This window comes from Pochonia chlamydosporia, chromosome 6 (assembly GCF_001653235.2).
Source record: "Pochonia chlamydosporia 170 chromosome 6, whole genome shotgun sequence".
Taxonomy (NCBI): domain Eukaryota; kingdom Fungi; phylum Ascomycota; class Sordariomycetes; order Hypocreales; family Clavicipitaceae; genus Pochonia; species Pochonia chlamydosporia.
The window spans coordinates 1,843,151-1,863,973 of NC_035795.1; the positions used below are offsets into that span (position 1 = coordinate 1,843,151).

Below are 20,823 nucleotides of genomic sequence, written 5' to 3' on the forward strand. Positions count from 1 at the left end.
TGTACTCAAATTCATGTTGTTGAGCTGTGTTAAATCAAGAACTTTCCTCCACATCCACCGCACACATCTCCCGCCGACTCGACAACAGTTTCTGGTCCAAGATGCTCTTTTGCAACCCTGGATAACTCGGATACATTTAGACACCGCAGTTCACACACAGAACACACCCTTGATATACCGGGAGCCATGATGGCCAGCCCTGTAGCCGTACATGTAGCTGTGATTCAAAGTATTAGCTCACCATAACGGAAGCCATCACATGGAAACTCACCAAAAGAATGTCCGTTTTCACAAATCGACTCATCGCCCAGCACTACTAGCCCCGTCTGACAGAAAACACACTGCTGCTTCGGAACGAGCCCCTTGAACATGTGCCTTAGTGGCGTCTCGTACATCAACGACCTGTCTGTTGTCCCCGACAGGAAACTTGGCATAGTCAATATTCTCCCATACATTGCCTCCCACACGGTTCCCTCCGTCGTCAGCTTGGGCATATGCTGCACTCTCGACTCCATTTGCTGACCTGTATCCCAGGAAAATAGTACTCTTGACCGCGGCCGCCTTTCCGTATGTTGGGTGGTGTGCTTCGAAGCCACGACAGCGAGACACCCGTCCCCGGGTGACGCAGCTACACCCCAGAGCCGGAAGCGATGGGGGTATACTTTGGACTGGGTCTCTTCTTCTGCGAGGAGCGTCATGTCGTGGACTTCGGGCTCGTCGAATTCAGAGTCGGTGTCTGACGCGGAGTCCACGCCGCCTAGGGCCTCGACCCGCGTCACTTCGCGGCTGATGGAGCGTTGGATGCGCTCGACCCATTGTGGGAGAGGCGCTGTGGGTGGCAGGTTGGTTTCGAACCAGTTTTGGTTGGTTGGTGTTGCGGAGAGGCGGATGAGTGTGTATTGTGGTTCAGGGGGTTTCTGAGATGGGTCGGGGTGATGGATGACGAGACCTGCTGAGTTAGCTATGGACACGAACATGATAGGTGAAGGCTGAGGATAGTACCTGTGATAGGGTTCGTAGAGGTCTCTTCGGGCGGCGGGTACAAGGTTGAACACTCCTGTGGTGAATGAGGTTCGGGCAGTTGACTTGGGTTTGCACACAGGTCAATCTGAAAGGGTTTGACGACAAATGGTGTGGCTATCACTCCGCGAGCCATTTGGGCATCATTTTCTTGCCAGATCTGCAACAAGTTAGCTCCAATTCTTACCAAAATTGATCAAACATAGCACACCGTGTCTTCCCATTCCACAAAAGCATCCGCGGAGAGAAAAGTACATATCGACATGGTGTTGACATCTTCAACCCGCACGCTGGGATCCTGACCGCGGTGCCACCGCCCCTGGATAGTGACTCGCCGGAACCCAACGTGGCTCCTTGCCACATACGCTATTGTTGCTGTTCGATATTCATCCGTGATATGCCACGGACTCCATGTGAGGGAGAATGCTCCTCCACTTGGTACGAAGTCTGGATCTGCTGCATCAGCAGGCTGTATAACTTGTTAGCTGACCTTTGAAACCACCATCAAGACGAGATGCATCAACTCACCGCATGTGGACCTGTGCCGTCGAACCGATCAATCTCAAATATCTCCCAGCCTGCCTCCTCCGTAGGACCACCCTCCGCATTCAAAGTCTTATAAAAGAACTGCACTCCCATGACCACAACTTCCCTGGCATCGTTCAAATACGCAAGTAACCCCATTCCAGAGCCAATTTCCTTCGCCCACGCAAAAGAAACAATCCGCTCGTCCATGTTTCGAAACCCATTCACGCTCTCCCCATCCGGAATGGGCAAGTTCGCACCCAAGCCCCAAAGAAGCTTCCAGTGTTTAAAAGTCCTTGTCCTGGAACTCGACGACATGGCTAACTTCTGGTCAATATGCTCGCCCAGCGCAACGATGCTCCCCGAAGTAGTCAGCGCCGTCAAGACGGGCCTCAGATTTTGCCCCAAACCGTTCGGAGACCACTCCAGATGGACAGTTTGTCCCACGGCCGAACCAGCTGCCGTCGCCTCACTGCTGCCTACACCTTTGAACACGAAGGCCTCTCCGGTGGCTGGAGCCGGTAGATTGACGCCCGCAAAGGCGCATAGCGGTCCATTGATAGCAGGATCTGGGCGGATGATGCCGCATGCTGTCAGGGAGAGGGAGAACTGCGGCTGGACAAATTCTTCGTCGCCGGGGTCGTCTGTATTACTGACTGCCCTGGGGTGCTCAGGTAAAAAGATGTGGATCGTGTCATCTGTCGCGACGGCTAGTTCACCGTCGCAGGACCAAGCTATGGCGTGGGATGCCAACGGTCGAGCTCTTATGTCAAGAGGCTCTAATGGCCTGGCCTATGGTCTCGTCAGCCCCTGCGTCATCGCTGAAGAAAATCACTGAATGTCATGAGTGTTTGAAGTAAATTGTAGATGACGAGAGTCCAAAATTCTTGAGGATGGACGGGAACTATGATTCCGACCATCAATTGATAATCACGATTGTGCCAAAACAGGGTCCGTCAAACAGCCAACATGTCTAAATATTCGTTTCTCGGCTCACCTTTGACCTATCCATTTCAGGCCCCGCAGATGCCCAGCCAGACTGTCTGAAGAATCATGAATATTCCATTCCAGTGAACAAAGTAACTTTTATTCAGGGCGATGCTTGACTGTACGCCTGATTGTTCGAGTCACGATCTTCAGCAAAATTGCACGACTGGTGGTATGGAAAGGCATGCTTGCTGACTAAGATAAGACACCATTCTGGCGACACATACAGCCTGTATTGAAATTCAAGTTATTCCCCCACACACCCAAGTATACACTAACACATCTGATTGTGCCTGGGCATTCAACATGATATGCAATACGTTTCCTGTCTGAATACTTTCGACCACATACTGTATGATTTGATAGCAATGAGAGAGAACTTTCCCTAACAGTCCACCTTTTTTTTAAAGAATTTGGTGTTAAACTCTTACTTTATTCTTGTAATTTACATCGGGTATACAAAACGGACAAAAAAGCAACTCTGTGAAATACCCAGCATCTCCATTCCGCCAACGCCATGCAGCTGAACCACGTTAGCCCGCAACCAACATCCCCTGGCCTCTACATCTATTTTTTTTATTTTTAATTATTCTTTGTCTTTCTTCTTTTAATATAGCCATAATCATATTTCCAAAAAGGAACCAATTGCCCATAATAACCCGCAGCCAGCTAGAGCCGTCGCACCCGCAACCTTTTTAGACCACCACTTATCATCCGTCAAAACAGTTGCGCCTTGAATCTTGGCCACTGGCTCAGTGGGAACGCTAGCCGGCACCGATGACACATTTCTACGAGCGGCATCTTCTTCGGCCTCCTTCTCCCGCAATACAGCAATAGTCTTGCTTAGTTCCAATAATTGCTCATCCAGCGATGAGCTAGAGTCGCGATCGACTTCCACGTTCTGAATATTGCCGAAAAAGTCGGTGATGAGGCGACTGCGAGCACCTTCAGCACCACCAGGGAAAAGGTCATAGCGAACTCCAGCATGCGAGTGAATCTTCTCGTAGTCATAACTGTCGAATAGTTCGCCTACAGTCTTTGGGCTGTTCAAATCCTTGACTTGGTTCTCGAGAAACTCTAGATTGTAATAGGTGTATCGATCGATAACCGCAACACCGACGTCGTTATCGGCGTGATGCGAATACGACGATTGATCTAATTCGGAGGATCCTGTGGCGATGATATTCGGCGAGTACAGTCTGCTGTACATGGTGTTTGCTTGACAAGTGTCAATCATGAATAGGATCTCGTGATATCTGCGTTGATGCGAGTTAGCTTGAATGTCCGAATTGCCTATCCTACCATATCACGCATATTTGCATACCTCTTCTTCTCCCACATCTGTTGGAAAGCATCTGCAAGGTCAAATGAGCCAATTTCTTCGGCGTCCTGAAACTTGAGAAACTCGTTTCCGCCGTGTCCAGTCATGTAGACCAAAATGTTGCTTCGATCGTCAGTCAGTAGGCGCTTGCTACGAGGCATCTCATCGCCAACACGGTCTGTCAGAAGCCGGATAAAGTTCTCAACTGTGACCTCGTAGCCGCGGTAGTCGACTTCGATGTTGTCTCCGTACAAATCAACGGCTCGATCGGAGTTGCTGTAGACGGTGCCCGGGAATGCGTTGCGAGGGTTACATGCCATATCGTCGGGTAGCATTAGGATGATCTGTGAATCGGGAATGCCCAGTCGTTTTACCGTTCTGTAAATGGAAAGCACGTTTGCTAGATGGCGATAGTTGAACCAGAATCGCGACGTGCACACCAGCACAGCCCAATTGCTCGTGTGCTCCGACAGAGCGGCAGAGGCGAACATGGCCACCGCCAGCGCCGCAGCCCGCAGCTGCGAGCTCGAGAGCTTCATCGTGAGTCGCGAATAATTGTGTTGGCAGCAAACGAGTGAGATATGGCGTCAAATGTTATCATCCGCCACGTTTTGATTCCGACAAAAGGCTCCCAGGTGCCGCCCGGAGCTTGGATAGATGGATGGTGATGATACTGGCTTGTCAGGGTGGTGACTGACAGACGCGAGGTGACAGATCACCAGGGGTGGGCTTACAAATTGGGGCCACTTGGGTGCAGAAGGTGCAAGGGGGGTGCGCAATGTGCACACTAATAAGGTGGCAATTCCACGGTTTGTCCACTCCTGGTTCTGGACATGGAATTATAGTGTGTATCGTGATGATTCAAAATATTGTTGTTATAAAAATACAAATCACCCCTGGCTTCACGATATACCGATACATTGTGATCTCGTTGTTCTATTACTAATTGTCTTTGCGAGCCAGCTTCCAAAACGGGAGTAAAAAGCTAATTACAGTAGCAACTTAGAGCAGCCCCTTCTCGCGTCCATCCAGCTCAGCTAGGGGTATCTATTGAGCGACAATATCAGAACGACATAAGGGCACTAGTCCACTCCCTTCAAGGTACATTGCATAAATTGTAACTTTTTTTCCATCCCCGACAGCCGCAAAACGCCCAATTTTCTTACCATAGAAGTCGGAATTAATGCAAGGATGCTACCAAACTCCTTCTTTGCCTCTTCACTCAAAGTCCATAAGTTCATCGTCGTCATCATCGTCTTGGTCCATCATAAAGCTTAGAAAGGAAGAACCAGGATGATCCGCGCCACAGCAGGGACAGTTTCCCTCATCATCAGTTTCCCAGTCCGCTTCGCTGATCTCGTATCCGCTAAGCCGCGAAAACTGAACCCAACATCGACCGTTGCCATCGCGGTCTGTGGGGACTCGTTTCCAAATTACCTTTTCCGGGTCTCGTGATGAAGTTGGATGGCCTTCTTCGGCAGGAGCAGGTGGCATTGTACCGAGCGTCGGGTGGAAATGCCTGTTATGATGGACAAGACCCTCAATTTCGTCATCTCCATCATCAAAGCCATCAGAGTCTTCATCGGACCCTTTGCCCTTGTGCGCCCTTACTACCCTGGCACACCACCGTTTCCCGGATAGAGGTTGCAGGTATTTTGTGTGGGCAATGAAGGATGGCGACGCATCCAAGTACAAACCCTCATCCTTCAGCATGCCGCTTAATTCGGCTGAGGCCTTCAATCCGGCATCATCAAAAGGCATGCCCGTTACCTGCAACTCGTTCAGGGTACATCCCAGCTCATGGGAGGCGACCTCATGTAATTCTGATCCCGAAAATGGAAGCAGTGTTTCCGAAAAATTAACGAGATCCAGTCGCAAAGTCAGTAGGCCCGGAAGCAGACGAGGTCGCGGACTCTTCCTGTCTTCGTGGTTGGGGTCATATGGTGCACGGAGAGCCATCAAGAAGTCCGCAATCTGTGTCCAGGTATAGCACCGAAATCCGCCTCGAATCAGTGGTGGCTCCTTCGGCCGCAGTCGCACCTTCAGCAACTGATCTCTCTTGAGGTCAGGATGATAACCTCGTTCGAGCCGATGCTTCCGGCGTTGGTCGTCGTAGTATCGAGCGATAATTCGCAGATTCAAGTGCGTGATTTTGTTCCGGTAATGGGCACTTAGTTCAGAGAAGTTGCGTAATGCTTCGGGTGTCGTGAAAGTGAAGTCATTAGACTCCCAAAGATATCGAGTTCCTTCGACATGAAGAGCCTTGCATGTGGCTAGAAAATGTATGGCAATCTGATTGCCATGCGACTTTTCTTTATCGGAGAGATTCTCCTGAGATAGTCTAGACAAAGGGTCGATGATGGGATGAGCACTTTGCATGGCGAATTTCAAGATTCTGAGGATAACTTCAGTCGGCAACCTAGGGCAGCCAAGCTTGTGTGCAGACACGGAAGCCCGAGTCCGCCGTCGAAGAGAAGGGTTCTGCTGCACTAAATGTGCCTGAGCCACAGGAGACCACGATATGCTGTTTTGTCGAAGTAGCTTTTTGAGTCGCATATTCTCTTCGACGAGAAACTGGTTTCTACGCCTGAGGGGATGGTTGTATGATACCTGGGCCTGGTCCTCCTTGTCCCGACATTCCCAGGGAAACGCTGACTACCAGAACATCAGCAAATGTCAATGTGTTCGAAGGGCCACTACATTATTCAAGGGCTTTCTTACCGCCAAAGGGCGAGCCATGATGAGATTTTTGTTTCTTTACAGAAAAATGATTATGATTCGGCGTTGCTCGAGAATAAATGACGGTTGAGTACCCGTGTGGCCTAGGAGACCTCTCACCCGTCGATGAGTCGTTTGGAGAGGTGAACCGAAGTAGGGGCAAAAGGAGATCAAGTGTCCCAAATAATAGCAGAGACTGTAAATTTTGGGATCTGATGGCGGATGCTGAAGTCCAGAATCTTCCGGAAACAAGTGAGGATAATGGAAGTTTACTTAAGTATGGAATCCAGCGGGTCGACTGTCATCAATGAATGTTGGGAATTGCAGTGAAAGTTTCTGTGTGAGCTGCCAGCTGCCAGCGACCGGTCGCCAGCTGAACGTTCAATGTTGTCGAGAGGAGAAAAAAACTGTTGAAGGAAGTCACAGGTCCATAAGGTCGTACATCGCTCCTGCTTTCCAATCTCGGCCAGTGTCACACAGGAGTTACGAACACGATGCCGGGCACTTCATAGGTCGAGTCCGAATCGATGATGATAAGGTAAGTGAGCAGGCGCCACGAACTGGCCGAGGTGGGGGTTCAATAGCCCAGTCATCAACTTTTCGCTGATGACGGTCTAGTGAGGCTTGCCACAATACTTGACTATGGGGGGAACAGATGATGCTGTCGTTGGGAGAAGCGGAAGTCAATCCCTTTGTGAATGAGAAGGATTAGGGTGCGAGCTGTGACATGTAAATCAAAACCAGGACCTGCATTTGGGGGGTCAATGTTGAACATAAATTGTCTCAAGGGTCTTCCTTTCTTTGGGCCCGATTCACTTCGGCGCACTTGCCCGACAGCCAGAGCTGGCCCAGTTCATGTCTCGATTGAACCGTTCTTTCCGGAGAAATCACACACAATAGAAGCGGCAGGTGGTGCAGCTAGCAGCGCGGGGACAAGCACTGGCCACCCGCGCCTTCCTTCCCGTCCTGTACATCTGGGACAAGACTGAACCCACCAGAAAGAACATCATGCATACCACTTCCTGTGCAGACGTGTCAAGCTGGTCAAGGACTACGGAGCAGTCTAGGCTCAATGGTCTTGTCAGCGCAGGTCGCCAGCCACGCGAGCTCCAAAATTGCACACACGGCAAGTGCACCCACAGTTTCATGCAGGCATTGTGAAGAATCACCTGTGCAAGTATCTGGTTTGTTTGTTCAACTGGGAGTGGTTCTTCATGTGATGCTAACTTGTTTAGGGTGCTATTTCCATTTACTCAATATCAACTTGGCTGCACACAATGGTGAAATTTGAAGTGTCTTCAAGTTCACCGAAAGAATTTACAGTTTACCGACAAATGTCGCGGAATGCATTCGAAAACATTTCCTTTTCTTTTATGGAACAGATAAACCTGGTCAACATGACATCACTAACATGTCTCAGCGATGTATTTCGGGTTGTCGCCTCACCAGTCCGTGATCGGCTTTAGAAACACCAGAGACCCAGCGCCTGTCAGCCAAGTGTGGCGGATTATTCGTGCACATGCATCTCGTGGCGCATTAATATATGCAGCATAAGTCTTCTGACTAGAAATATGTCTCTAGTTGCATGTTTGCTCGGGAGCCATCGTCTGATATTGCCATTTGCGGCGTCAATACTAGACTCCTCATGAATCAATACCTATATATTTCTCCAGACACAAAATACTTTACCCAGCCTCAATCAATCTAGCCAGAACGACGCCCTTCGAAGCCGGACCACTTCTCATCAACAGATCTTTCTACGTTTATGCTGTCGCCACCAGTTAGAGTGGCACTCGATTCAATGGTTTGAAAAGCTGATATCGCTCAAAAGTCTATCTGCACCTTTAACCCGCTAGTGTTTATATTTGCCCGTCATTGATACTTAAAGTTGTTTCCCATACTCTGCCTTCCAAATTCTATCCCATCTATCCTTATCCACAGCAAATTCCCGAACGAAATCAAGCTCCAGTTCATGCGTTCTCCTTCCAAGCAAAACCAGACTATGCAGTGGAGGGCCGAGCAAATCATCTGTTGAACACAATTCCTCCAGTGTTCCAGCCACGAACTTCTCCGTCTTCCCTCCCACGCGAGCGGCGCCAATGGCCAGACTGTCACGAGTATACGCACCTTCCTTCTTCTCATCCTCGATTTCGATCATTTGCTGTGCGCATTGTCCAACCGTCATGTATCGTGGGGGCTCATAGACCAGCCTTCCTCTCGCCATGTTCTCCAGGCTCTGTTCTTTGACCTTGATATCCACAAGCACCAATGTATGTAGGCCAATTTCGCGGTTTTCCTTGATACGGTCGTAGAAGGAGGCAGGTTTCCATGAGTCGGTAAAGAAGACCATGGAGACTGTCTGCCCAAAGTTGTATAGTTGGAGCCCGCACGCCCCAATGCCCGACATGATGGAGGCATTTGGTACCGTTCGGACGGGAATGGAGAGTTCGCGCGCTCGGATGACAAGGTCGGTGTGCGTTGTAGCTCTGTATCTCTCATCAGTCCCATGCTTGTTCAAGTTCAACGCCAGGATGCCTACCCGAACGGGTCTCCCACTACAAGGAAGGCTACATCCTCGGTCTGGGCATCGCGCAGAATCTCGTCACTGTTTGACTCGACCATTTCACGGTCTGCGATTGATATTGAGCGGCCATAGTACTCTTCCTGTAATAGCCTTAGCTGATATCCTGCTACCAAGGTCGAGGAAGCCTACCAAGACGGATTGATCAACAAGCAAAATGCTGGTGTACGCTTCCAGATAAACTCTGGAGGCCCTCTTGACGACTTCCAAACCCTTTACCGTAATATCAGTCTCATCTGAGAGGCCAAGGCCCACCAGGTACAGCATTTTGCCTGATTATACGATTCGCGTGTATTGGGATGTTAAAAAAAAGGCCATCCTGGTGACGGAGGTCGAGATAGAAAATTGCCCCTCCGCGGGGCAGTTTCTGGCGCTGGAGCTGACGGCGCTAAGCCCAACTCGGGCTGCAGACCCTTGCTCCAGTGGCCGCCAGTCACTGTGCATTTGTGACAAGAGATCCATCAAGCCAAAAGGTAGCCGTCTGCAACTCCGTTCCATCATCAACGCGGCTCGCAGCACAAACAACCTTCGACTCGCTGCGTTGCCACCAGCATGGCCGATTCTAAAAAGGGCAGCGCTTACGGCGCCCCTGCCGGTGACACCGACTTCCGAAAAACGTGGGATCTGGACGAATATGCAGCCAAAGCCAAGGACCGCGAGGCCAAAGAGAAGGAAGAGGCGAAGGCGCGCTACGAAGCAAAGCTCGCAGGCAAAAAATACCACAAGCCATTAACTGGCGACGAGACCTACACCACAGCCCGACGAAATGTCATCGATCTTACCGCACAAGTTGGCAAAACACAGCTTGTGCCCGCCGGCGCTGGCGTCGGAAAGCGAGGACGCAGTGCTGGCTTCTACTGCGAGTCGTGCGACCTTACATTCAAAGACAACAAGCAGTTCATCGAACATTTGAATACTACACAACATTTGCTGAACACGGGGCAGACGACGGAAGTGAAGCGCGCTACGGCGGAGGAGGTTCACGAGCGGATTGCGTACTATGTTCGGAGACGGGAAGATTTGGAGAAGGAAAAGGCAACGAGCTTACAGGAGAGGCTACAAATACGAGAAGAGGAGAGAGAAAAGGAGCTGGAGGAAAGGCGGCAACGAAGGAGAGAGGAGGTGGAGAGGAAGCGAAAAGAGAAGGAAGATGCGGTCAAAGTCAAGACGGAGTATGGCGAGGATGTCCGTATTGAGGGGGAGCATGACGAGGATGATATGATGGCGCAGATGGGATTTACTGGATTTGGGACATCGAAAAAGTAGTGGGCCGAGTAATAGAAAGGACGATAGAATTCAAATTTGATACCCCTTGAGAGTTGTTTCGATGGCGAGTTGCACAACCTATGACTAAATGTGGGTGACGAGCATCTGTTTCGCAGCGCAGCAAAGAGTTTGCACCGTAAGAAGCTCTTGCAGTAATAATTTATAAAGCCGTAAACCATTACCGTTGACAGCATCGCAATGGACCTTTAGTTCAAATATTGGAACTGGATGCATGTGAGCTTGACGGTTGAACCGTTGGTACCATTGGACTAAGCTGCAACCCATGGTGCCCCACGCCGCAACTGCCTGTTCCCATGAACCAGTCGAACTCACCAAGCTCACTCTCGCCCTGACCAGGGTCTGACATCCCAAATCAACCACGTATCATTCCTTGGCATCTCCAACTCATCCTCGGAGGGCACTGTCCCATCTTGGAAGGCAACAAAAGGCTCGGCAACGCCATTTGGGACTGAGTCGCCGCAGTGTGCAGTCTCGACCACAAAGACTTCAACATCCTCGCCTGGAGCGTGGTGAGAGGCACGTCCAACAGACTGAGCCGTCTCTTGGCACTCCTCAATCGCTACTACCAAGCCAATTGCACGCGACGAGGCAAAGCATAGTCCTGACGTTTTGTTGTCCTTTAAAGCTGCCTGGGCTGCCCACCTAGCCACTGCTTGCAGAAGGCAAAAATCGTCTCTTTCAAGCTCCAATTTCGTTGCGTGAGCGATGAGCTCGTTGGCAGCCATGAATGCAGCCTTTTTTGTATCCGTCGCAGCTGGAGCTGTTTCAGTCTTTTTAATCAAATATGGGTTCCAGGCGATTCAATGGCTAGCTTCAGCTCTTTACTTTTTTATTCCTAGCCGCTACCGACCTGCACAAAATCCTGAGGATGACCACATTCAGATCTTGGTGCTGGGCGACATTGGGAGAAGTCCACGCATGCAGTACCATGCCATTAGTGTTGCTAAGCATGGCAGAAAGGTTGACATTGTGGCATACAAGGGTAAGTGTGCAATCAGACTGCGTAAGTGTTGGTACTAACAAGACGTGTTTACAGAAACTGCCAGGCATCCCGAACTTATTGGCAACGACAAAGTGACTATGTATGCTCTTGCGCCTCAGCCGGAGTGGATTGCCTGGGGCACCTTGCCATTCTTCCTGAACATCCCGTGCAAAGTCATTCAGCAGTTTTGGACGCTGTTTTACACCTTGATGTGGGCTACTCCCGCGGCAAAATGGATCATAATTCAGGTACGGCTCTCGAGTGTGTTTGCATCCAACATGACGCTATGCTGACTCTTGCCAGAATCCCCCATCAATCCCTACGTTCCATGTCGCTCTCATCGTATCTCTCATCCGAGGAAGCAAAGTTGTGATTGACTGGCACAACTATGGACACACAATTCTTGCCCAAAAGTCGCTGTACAAGATTTTTGTCCCCATTTACAAGTGGTACGAGATTATTCTCGGCAAGTTTCTCGGCAACGCCAACCTAGCCGTCACAGACGCCATGGCTCGAGAGCTGCGAGGCCCAAAATTCAACTTGAAGAACCCGGTTTACACTCTGCACGATCGTCCCCTTGATCTATTCCAACCAGTCACTTCCGCTGATGCGAGAAGCGAATTCCTCAATCGACTGCCGGAGACAAAACCCCACGCCAAGAATATTATGGACGGAACAATGCGTCTTATCGTTAGTAGCACATCTTGGACTCCAGATGAGGATTTCAATATCCTCCTTGAGTCGCTAGTAGCCTATGCGAACCCCGGCGAAAACGACGATTCAAACGAGCCGCCTTCACCCATTCTGGCCATAATTACTGGCAAGGGCCCCGAGAAGGAAAAGTATCTCGAGATGATTAAACAAATCCAAGACAGCGGACGTCTACCTGGCATTAAAATTCTGACAGCATGGCTGTCCAACCGCGACTACGCATCTCTCCTTGGCTGCGCTGACTTGGGCATTTCCCTGCACAAGTCCAGCTCGGGAGTCGACCTACCCATGAAGGTAGTGGACATGTTTGGCGCTGGTTTGCCGGTGGCAGCGTACTGCGCCTTTGAGAGCTTCGGCGAGTTGGTGAAAGAGGGACAGAATGGCTGTGGATTCGAGACACCGGCACAACTGACGGATATTCTGAGGAGGCTGTTCAGTGAGGAGGGCCAAGATGAGCTGCGGTCGCTCAAAAAAGGTGCCATCAAGGAAGGATCTCTGCGGTGGGGCGAGGAATGGGATCGTGTCATGGCTCCTGTAATTGGGCTTGATGACAAACACTAGAGATAATTTATCAATAAACCATTTGAGCAGAAGAAATGCCGTATGTTCTTATATTTGAAGCCGAAGAAACGGGTGCCATGATCATACATAAACCGCACACCCTGCCACCTTTTAACACTCCATCGGTACACGCTTGATGCCCTCGCACCTGTTTACCAATACTCTCAACCTTGTACTACACGATTCTCTAACGCTTGAAATTCCAAATAAACGCCACTGCTATGAGACCAGACTCCAAAACACCACATTCACACCTCCATCACCGCAACCCCACCAAATCCATCCTCAATCCTCGCCCAAGCTCTCCCGCACACATTTTCGGCACCTCTTCCTAAACTCCTTGTGCTTGCCCTCCCTCTCCTCCCGAAACAGCCTCGCGGCCTCCACATTCGCAGGGCTCTCATCATTCGGACTATGAAACAAGCTTATGGTGCTGAGCAAAATCGTCTCCGGCGACTGCACGGGGCTCCATCTCTCAGAAGCAGCTTCGTACCCGTACTCGTCTTCCTCGGGAGGATGTAAGATGGATATGCACAGATTACCGTTCGTATAGATATTCGGGTGGAAAGGGATGGGCGTTTGAAACGTCAACGACGGCGGCATGTGTGGATATGTCGGCGGGAAGACCAGGCGTGCTCGGAAGTTGCCTCCTGCGGGGGAGGGTTAGCTCTCTGGGAAATTAAAACAAGGTGAGGAGGAGCTTACCGCCGTAGTATTTGCAGTCGTCGTTTATCATGAGCATGACTTCCCATTCGAATATGTTGGTGTCGTTGACGAGGCCGCACGAGATGCCGGGGAGGTCTTTGCCCATCTGGATCTCTTTCAGCTGTCGCTTGAGAAGGGATGCCGCGGGGGAGGTTGTTGTGGCCATGGTTACGACGGGTTGGCTTTATGGGAGGAGGTGTCTAGCGCGGTGTCGAGGAAAAAAGGGAGGGTAGGTCGGTTGAACCCTGCTTTTTTGGTGTTGTCGCAGCTTTACGTGGGAAGCTGTTTGGTTGCCTTGGAGGGCTGGCAGATGGGCTAAATGGAGGTCCGAAGCTGGGTGGTGGGGGCAGGGAGGAGCAGGAAACGGCCTGGCAGTTGGTGTTTTAGTGGGGAGCTGCGTTTCCGAGAGGACCAAAAAAAAATTAACACCCATGAGATGATTCGACACCTGCAGGATTCGAACCTGCGCACACGAATGTAATGCCTTAATATGTGTTTTGCAACAATAGCAGGGCATCGCCTTAACCACTCGGCCAAAGTGTCTTGTGGTGTCAAAACCTTGAATTAATTGGCACCATATTGCCAATTTCGACCATCACTGGTGCCTATTTAATCGCATTTCGGTGTGTCATCTGCAAACATGGCAATCACTGTTGCACGAATGTCAAACGTGTTGGGGAGAATCGAAAGAAGTGGCGTTTGTGAGCGGCAGACCTTTTGTGAACGTGAGTGTTAGTATTCTGTAGGTGATGGAGTTGGGACAACTTGAAGTCGTGTAGAGGGAAGATGCAAGGAGGAGGTTTGGGAGCAGTTCTGTGTGTTGTGAAGAAGGAAATGTAGGAAAAGTTTACGCGAAGCGAAGAGCAGTTTTATATAGTAGAATCTGGGAGGAGTGAATGTGGTCTCTGAAGTGGGCAGTGAATGTGTGAAAGTTGTATAATAGAACATGCGACAGGTGGTGGCCCGCTTTAATGGCAGCTGTCAATGTGAAGGTGAATTGAATGTGAATGTCAATGTGAATGTCAATGTGAATTGGACCACATCCACGTGGACCTCTCATCACCAGGGGGATGTTCAACTTCAAGCTCATTCACTTGCCCTCCGTGCTAAGTTCCTGTTTTGGCTTGTTGCCGTGGGTGTCTGGTAGCTTGTCTGGTAGTATTGGCTTGTCCAACGCGCTGTAGCAGCATGTTATGGTTTTAAGGTTTGCATGTGTCGCTGCTCATGCCGCGACAATGCCCATCCCCCAATCCAAACACATCAATGCCATGCACGGAATTTCCAACCAATATTCAAGTCACCTCATCAACATGACAGAAGCAAGTGATTAGTGTGCGTTGAAAATCTGTGGCCACAGTGATCAATCCACACGTCATTATGGGAGGAAGCAGCCTTGACTCTTGACAGAGAATAGGCGACACAACTCTACTTGCCAGGTGATTTTGTCTTGTCCTCAAACTCTAGCTGCGTAGAAATGCATCCAGTGAGAACGTGTAAACTGAACAATTTCCTAGCATGTAGTTGCCTCTGTGCCGTATCGCGTTCAAGCGCGTCACGATATCGCCGATGACAGTTGCCTACGTAGGACTTCACATATTCAATGTTCTGATGAGATGCGCCAAGTTAAAACATCAGGCGGTTTCGTGCAAAAGGCCCATAAACTGAAACTCGTGCAATATCATTTCAATCAATGGAACCGAGCTCGCACTCGTCGGGACACTATTCTGACTCTACAATAAATTTTGTTAACTGCTCGGATATGTAGCTGCACATATAGGGTAGTGGCAGGTTTGAACATGCAACTCGCTCTTAGTGAAAATTGTAGATGTGCACAGCCAAACCGGGGTCTAAACAATTTTTATTTTGGAAGATCCAGTAGAGGGGGCACTGCCAGAAAAAGAAGAACAAGAAAGAGTCCAAACAAAAAGAGAGGAACAAAGCACAAAAGTTGTAAAAGCGCACAAGTGAGCGAGTTGCGCGTTCTGGGTGTGAGATGCTTCACAAGCAGGCCAACGCTCAATAAAAGTCGAGAGAACGAACAATCCCCCTTCAACCTCTCTTACTACCTAGGTACATACAAATTAGACCGGCACAATGTCAAGCCGAAAACAGACAAGATGTGCAAAAAGGAAAAAAGACAAAAAAAAGAAACGACACCTGCAGGATTCGAACCTACGCACACGAATGTAATGCCTTATTCATTGTTTACAACAATAGCAGGGCACCGCCTTAACCACTCGGCCAAAGTGTCTTGATTGGGGAAGTGGCAAACTAGTATAATCTATAAAGCCTCGGGAGTAAGGCCCCAGTCCTGGACGCAGCGAACGGTGACGGGGGAGAGATGCCTCACGTTTGGCATTGCTGGATGCAATGGGTGCATTATCGGTGTGACTACTATTGTTTCTTTTTATTTGATTTGATAAATAGAAGTTTGGGTTTTTGCAATTGCAACTATACAAGGCGGTTGTCGAGTCATTTGGCCCACTGGAAATAGGCTGGGGGAATGCTCTGGGACCTGGCTATCTATACCGTAAAGGTGATTTCTACAACTGGTGATTTATGTGTCGTGCTAATATAGAAGTGTAGCTTGAGATGGAACGTGTTATTATCCGATCCAACAATCAAGCATGCGGCAGCGCGAGACTGAGATACGCAGAAAGTGGCACATCCAAATCGACAGCCAAACTCCTTGCAAATGAGGTATACCGCCGCCTCACTATACGTAAGAGCACTCGAGGGTACTTTGGGGAAAAATCCGTATTAACCACACAGCATGCAGCCCCTTCGACGGCACTGAATTCTCGACTTGTTATGGTCTGCCGTCAAAGACTGGCCTCATTGACCTGTGACGTCAACCATATGTGCTCATAGAGGAACAAACTCGGTGCAACCGACTTCTTCACAAGTTGAAACAGTATTGAAGAGTCAGGTTCTACGGTATACCGCCTGCAACTGTCATTTTCCGTAGCACCTTAGTTGTGAGTCCGACTAGCTTCAGTAATTGCTCTACTCATAGGCTACACCAGAATTTAAGTCCATATCAGACACACGTACATACTCCCATATACATTATTCACAGATGGCCATCCAAGAACGCAACGGCCGGCATCATGTCCAAAAGAACCACATACATATCTCTGTCATGGTAGGCAGTCGTTGAGCGCTGGAGACTCGGGATATCCATCGCCGTACCACACCTCCTAGAACATTTCGCCTCATTGACCCAACCGCAGCTATTACCTAGTCGTCCGTCAAATCGACAACCTCATTCTCCGGAAAGAACAGCTTCCTCTTTACACCAGCTACACGCGGCCGGGGTAATTCCTGCGCCGCAGAATCCGCTTCCTCAGAGGGTTGGCGTTGTCTTGTCGCCGACGTTGATACCTGTGCCGGCTGCTCAGCAGAAAGGTCAGCCATGTCAACAACCTTCGCATAATCCGCACCCAGCAGCGACAACAGTTGGTTCTTGTCAAACAGATCAAACTGCTCGCGCGCTTTCTTTCGCCGCAACTCCCAGTCGCGACACATCGACCCAATCTGCTTGAACATCTTGGTGACCACCAACGTATGAGGGTTTCCCGCCCTCATCGTCTCATGCTACAATCGACGTTGGCGGAGTCGAGTTTCTGATGTAAGTGGTGACGCCGTTGTTTACTCATCGGAAAGTTGCCAACTGTTCTTGCTGCATCACCCAGAAAGGCGTTGAGGCTCCGGCAGTCGGAGCATGTGCAATTCACGCCGCGCCGGGCGAAGTCTTTGGCTCGCGAAGGCTCACGGCCTACGTATCTGTTGACATATTCCTTTAAGACTGCTAGATACATGTCCTGACAACATGGCGTCTCAAGGGGTATGCTGTTGAGGACGAGGATGGGAACAACAGAGCGCAAAAACGGTACCCATATATTGTGCAGATCTGGGGATGGGAGCAGAAAAGCATTCCCGCGGAGCTTGGAGGCGAACAGAGCTGTGAGGTCGTCTGTTTCCGTGCTTGCTTGAATGATGTCGGAGAAGAAGCTGGCCACTGGCTCATGGCTGACCGAGGTTCGAGGATCAACGGCTGGTGATTTCGTGTGGGCGAAAGTCATCCTGGTTGCGTTCGCTGGTGGCTCAATTTTTCGGCACATCCGCTTGAACTTCATGGCGAAGATGAAAGATTTTGCCTCGGCCCTGTAAAGATCCATGGACGACTCTGCTAGTAGGAGACCAGCGGTGCTTTGCTCTCGCAACCTGGCCAGGAATGCGAGGTAAAACGCCGCCATGTCACGCTTGTTGGCAAGTCTGGGTACAACTCTTGCAGAACTGGTTAGCGTTACTGCAAAATTTCGCGAGCGATGTGAACGACATACTCTTGTGAGAGAAAGGTGATAGGATTGTCGTAATACTGGACGAGGTTCACCATGGCAGGACCATCTTCATGGCCCAAGGTGCTTGCCGTGGAAGAATCGAGGCACGAGCGAAGGGTTTCACAGGCCCAATCGGTAATGTAAAGGGGAGTTGCCGCATCGTCAGGTGCGACATCATCATTCGGGATTGGGACAAAGCTTGTGAGTGCCTTAAACTGGTCGGCGAAGAAGGGAAATAAAGAAATGGCAATGCGTAATCTAGTACGTGTAAGCTTTGGAGACCAATCAAGTGAGTGAGAGTTGCACACCCTCGTTGAATGGTATTGAATCGTGTAACGGCGTCATTCTCGCCGGTTCTCAACCAACGCCGGGCCCAGGCGAAGAACCTCTTCGGCAACCAGCCGCCGTGATGGGCGGCAGCCTCTTTGAGAAATGAAAACTGTCCCTTGTTGATGGCAGTCTTAAGGATATCGCAGATGATGTCTTCATCCAATGATATGTTGTGGGTCTCATTGTGCGGACTATTCCAAATTTGCCTGCAGATTGCCATTAGGGTATTGGTAGTTGTTTCTGAAGCGTGCATGTGTGAAAAATCTAAACATGATCGAACTGCATAACGGATCTGTGACTTGGCAGACTGTGGTGCCAAACGATTCGGGAGTCCGCCGGAATTGAAAAACGGCAATAATGAGTCACGAGGAACGATGACTACAGCCTACGATTTGTTGCGTCAAGTCAGTCGTGACCAGTACCCGAGTAGGTCGCGTGAAAGGAGACATACCGTTACTCGATACCAGTGTGTGGCCGTTGGGCCCTGATAACCGTGGTCATTAGCGCCTCCCTTTCTCCTAGTATCTCATGATCTGGGCCAGTTCGGAGACGATGTGAAATGAAGACATACCGAGTTCCCCATGTACCCCTCGTCCGACTCTTCCTCTCGGATGTCATCGAAGCAGTCAGGTTCGAGGATGTCCTTTTGCTTGAGGGGCAGCCTTTCCGTCACAACCCGACCCTTCAAATCGACGAGGGTTTTCACTCTATAATCGAGTCCAAAAACGTCATTAAGCTCGTGGAAGCTAGTGTCGGTGTCGTCGCCGCCAGAATCGTCATATCGATAATCCTCCCTTCGCCAGATTTCATACTCGCAGCTTCCCATCTCCTCTTTTTCCAGCAGCGCGAGAAAAATGTCGACTGGAAGTTCTTTAGATAGATCCTTCAGGGTCTGTACCTGAGCCAAATCTCGGGTTTTCAGCGCGTTGAGTGAAATATTAGCCTCAGTGTAGTCGTGATCGAGGACATGATACAGGCAGTTTGTCTCGCGACCTTGGCTCTTTGGCCAGCCACCGTCTTAGAGTATCTCGAAGAGCCTGCGTTGTAGATCGTTGTAGTTCTGCTGACGGACGAGCCACCTTCAGATCAATGGCAAGATTGTAGGTTAAAACCCAACGGTAGCCCGACGTGACGGGGAGCACTTCATGGGTTACGTCGGAGTACCAGTAAGCGTAAGATTGGGTTGCTGCAGATGTCTTAAAGACTTTTTTCTGGCCACAATGTTTGAGAACAACCTCGCCGCCTTGGTGTACTGATGGCAGACACACAATCAGCGTGCCAAACATGCCGGGAATCTTCTCGGTACTGAGTGCATGGTCAGCTGCAGTTTAACCCTTTGGCAGATGGATAAGGCATACTCGGTGTGTGGCTTGAACATGCACCAGATTCATAGATGAGCATCTTGTACATCTCGGCATTGATGGGGATTTTGATGCCTAGATCTTGAGCGACTTGAGCACATAGAGCCTTGAGGAAGCCAGGCCATGCTGGACTCCGGAAGGTGAGCTGATCTCCATCTATCTCCCAAGTATTGCGGACGGAGGTGTCGGCAATGGTATCGCTTCCTTTGCCGTAGGGTGCCTGACGAGCCTTTTTGATCAATTGAGCGGCTTGGGAGTCCGTCAATGGCATTGTAATGCCGCCCACTTCATTGACGGACAAGTCGGCTGGTGGTGGTCGAGACAGTGCTCCAAATCCCGCGAATGAACCGGATGTCTTGATGCTTTGGAGAGCATTGAGAAGATCCTCCTCAAGGCTTACATTGTAGGTATCAGGCGGTGGGTTGCCGGTTGCACCCTGATTAGGGGTTGGGCGTGTGGTTTCTCCCACCTTGACATGTGCAGACATCGACATGATTGACCGTTACGGTAAAACGGTCAATTGGTGCTTGGATGTGGATGTCTGGTTGTCTGGTGCGAAGAAGCAGGAGGGGAAGGAGCGTCCGTTGACAATTGTCGAGTCACGTTTTGATGTGATGAGTTTGATGACCACGAACAAGACCATTTATTGCCATTTAGTCTGCAGCCTTTACTCTCCACTTTTGCAGCATAGGATGTCGCACAAAGTTCACAGGTCAGTGACATGGGAAGAAATCCAGGGCCTAAGACGCGACTTCTCCGTAGACCCAGACCCTTGTAGCGCGTCTTTTTTGACTGGGCCCATGAGCGACATGGATCAATTGATGCATTCAAGTCAAGTCAAGTCAAGTCAAGTCAAGTCAAGTCAAGTCAAGCCACCCCGCGCCCCAATTTTACCCGTTGGAGCTTGACGCGATTTGGTTTGGTCTGATTTGGCCTGGATCGGGATCAATGTTGAAAATAAAATAAAATAAAAGGTCAAGTACTTTCTATCGCGTTACATGCTATAGTATGATGAGATATCAAATATCAGTTTGCATTTGGATATTGGCAAATAATTTGTACCACATACTGTAGCTAGGGGCTGGAAGAAGGTTGCTCCCATATGATCTCTCAACTGGAGAAGCTCATCCCCCATCACTGGCTTCTAAAGTTATCAGGTGCCTTTGGTTTATCGGAATTTTGAGGCATGACAGGCACACGACGACCTGCAGCGTACTTAATTACCAGACGTAAGTATTCCATTGACCACATCAGTTCTCACTCTCTGGCCAGTGCACTGTTCCTGTGAGGCATCTTCTCGTAAGGTATAGCCCAAAGCGTCCAGACTTGTCTATCAACGGAATATAACCTCAACCGTCTCTCTGCAACACCTCGCCTGCCAAAAGCGAGGC

The 20,823-nt window shown here is 49.9% G+C and overlaps 8 protein-coding genes and 2 non-coding genes across 10 annotated transcripts; 2 read left to right on the forward strand and 8 right to left on the reverse strand.

Moving 5' to 3' along the window:
• Positions 1–34: 34 nt before the first annotated feature.
• Positions 35–2,557, reverse strand: VFPPC_18035 (transcription factor IIIC subunit delta n-term domain-containing protein; the record flags this gene model as incomplete). Its single annotated transcript, XM_022429696.1, has 7 exons — positions 35–117; positions 179–217; positions 272–949; positions 1,003–1,180; positions 1,232–1,489; positions 1,549–2,337; positions 2,543–2,557. 7 exons carry the CDS (start codon positions 2,555–2,557, stop codon positions 35–37), a joined length of 2,040 nt encoding a protein of 679 aa, XP_022285256.1.
• Positions 2,558–3,154: 597 nt separating this feature from the next.
• Positions 3,155–4,392, reverse strand: VFPPC_18036 (peptidase c13 family domain-containing protein; the record flags this gene model as incomplete). Its single annotated transcript, XM_022429697.1, has 2 exons — positions 3,155–3,788; positions 3,845–4,392. The coding sequence occupies 2 exons, from the start codon at positions 4,390–4,392 to the stop codon at positions 3,155–3,157; spliced, it is 1,182 nt and encodes a 393-aa protein (XP_022285257.1).
• Positions 4,393–5,071: 679 nt separating this feature from the next.
• Positions 5,072–6,592, reverse strand: VFPPC_09009 (hypothetical protein; the record flags this gene model as incomplete). The annotated part of the gene is made up of 2 exons (XM_018287614.1): positions 5,072–6,508; positions 6,575–6,592. The coding sequence occupies 2 exons, from the start codon at positions 6,590–6,592 to the stop codon at positions 5,072–5,074; spliced, it is 1,455 nt and encodes a 484-aa protein (XP_018140686.1).
• A 1,861-nt stretch (positions 6,593–8,453) lies between these two features.
• Positions 8,454–9,419, reverse strand: VFPPC_09008 (diphthine synthase; the record flags this gene model as incomplete). Its single annotated transcript, XM_018287613.1, has 3 exons — positions 8,454–9,057; positions 9,111–9,235; positions 9,285–9,419. The coding sequence occupies 3 exons, from the start codon at positions 9,417–9,419 to the stop codon at positions 8,454–8,456; spliced, it is 864 nt and encodes a 287-aa protein (XP_018140685.1).
• A 285-nt stretch (positions 9,420–9,704) lies between these two features.
• VFPPC_09007 (C2H2 finger domain-containing protein) lies at positions 9,705–10,418 on the forward strand (the record flags this gene model as incomplete). The annotated part of the gene is made up of 1 exon (XM_018287612.1): positions 9,705–10,418. The coding sequence occupies one exon, from the start codon at positions 9,705–9,707 to the stop codon at positions 10,416–10,418; it is 714 nt and encodes a 237-aa protein (XP_018140684.1).
• A 744-nt stretch (positions 10,419–11,162) lies between these two features.
• On the forward strand, positions 11,163–12,693 carry VFPPC_09006 (glycosyltransferase family 33; the record flags this gene model as incomplete). Its single annotated transcript, XM_018287611.1, has 3 exons — positions 11,163–11,421; positions 11,476–11,669; positions 11,725–12,693. The coding sequence occupies 3 exons, from the start codon at positions 11,163–11,165 to the stop codon at positions 12,691–12,693; spliced, it is 1,422 nt and encodes a 473-aa protein (XP_018140683.1).
• Positions 12,694–12,978: 285 nt separating this feature from the next.
• VFPPC_09005 (ubiquitin-conjugating enzyme E2) lies at positions 12,979–13,564 on the reverse strand (the record flags this gene model as incomplete). Its single annotated transcript, XM_018287610.1, has 2 exons — positions 12,979–13,343; positions 13,399–13,564. The coding sequence occupies 2 exons, from the start codon at positions 13,562–13,564 to the stop codon at positions 12,979–12,981; spliced, it is 531 nt and encodes a 176-aa protein (XP_018140682.1).
• A 276-nt stretch (positions 13,565–13,840) lies between these two features.
• VFPPC_17313 lies at positions 13,841–13,941 on the reverse strand. Its single transcript has one exon. It is a non-coding gene; the product is annotated as a tRNA-Ser (tRNA).
• A 1,608-nt stretch (positions 13,942–15,549) lies between these two features.
• VFPPC_17312 lies at positions 15,550–15,649 on the reverse strand. The gene has a single exon. It is a non-coding gene; the product is annotated as a tRNA-Ser (tRNA).
• Positions 15,650–16,638: 989 nt separating this feature from the next.
• Positions 16,639–19,925, reverse strand: VFPPC_16423 (2OG-Fe(II) oxygenase superfamily protein; the record flags this gene model as incomplete). The annotated part of the gene is made up of 8 exons (XM_022429019.1): positions 16,639–16,995; positions 17,073–17,688; positions 17,745–17,999; positions 18,050–18,456; positions 18,523–18,555; positions 18,643–18,969; positions 19,046–19,376; positions 19,480–19,925. The coding sequence occupies 8 exons, from the start codon at positions 19,923–19,925 to the stop codon at positions 16,639–16,641; spliced, it is 2,772 nt and encodes a 923-aa protein (XP_022284211.1).
• Positions 19,926–20,823: the final 898 nt, after the last annotated feature.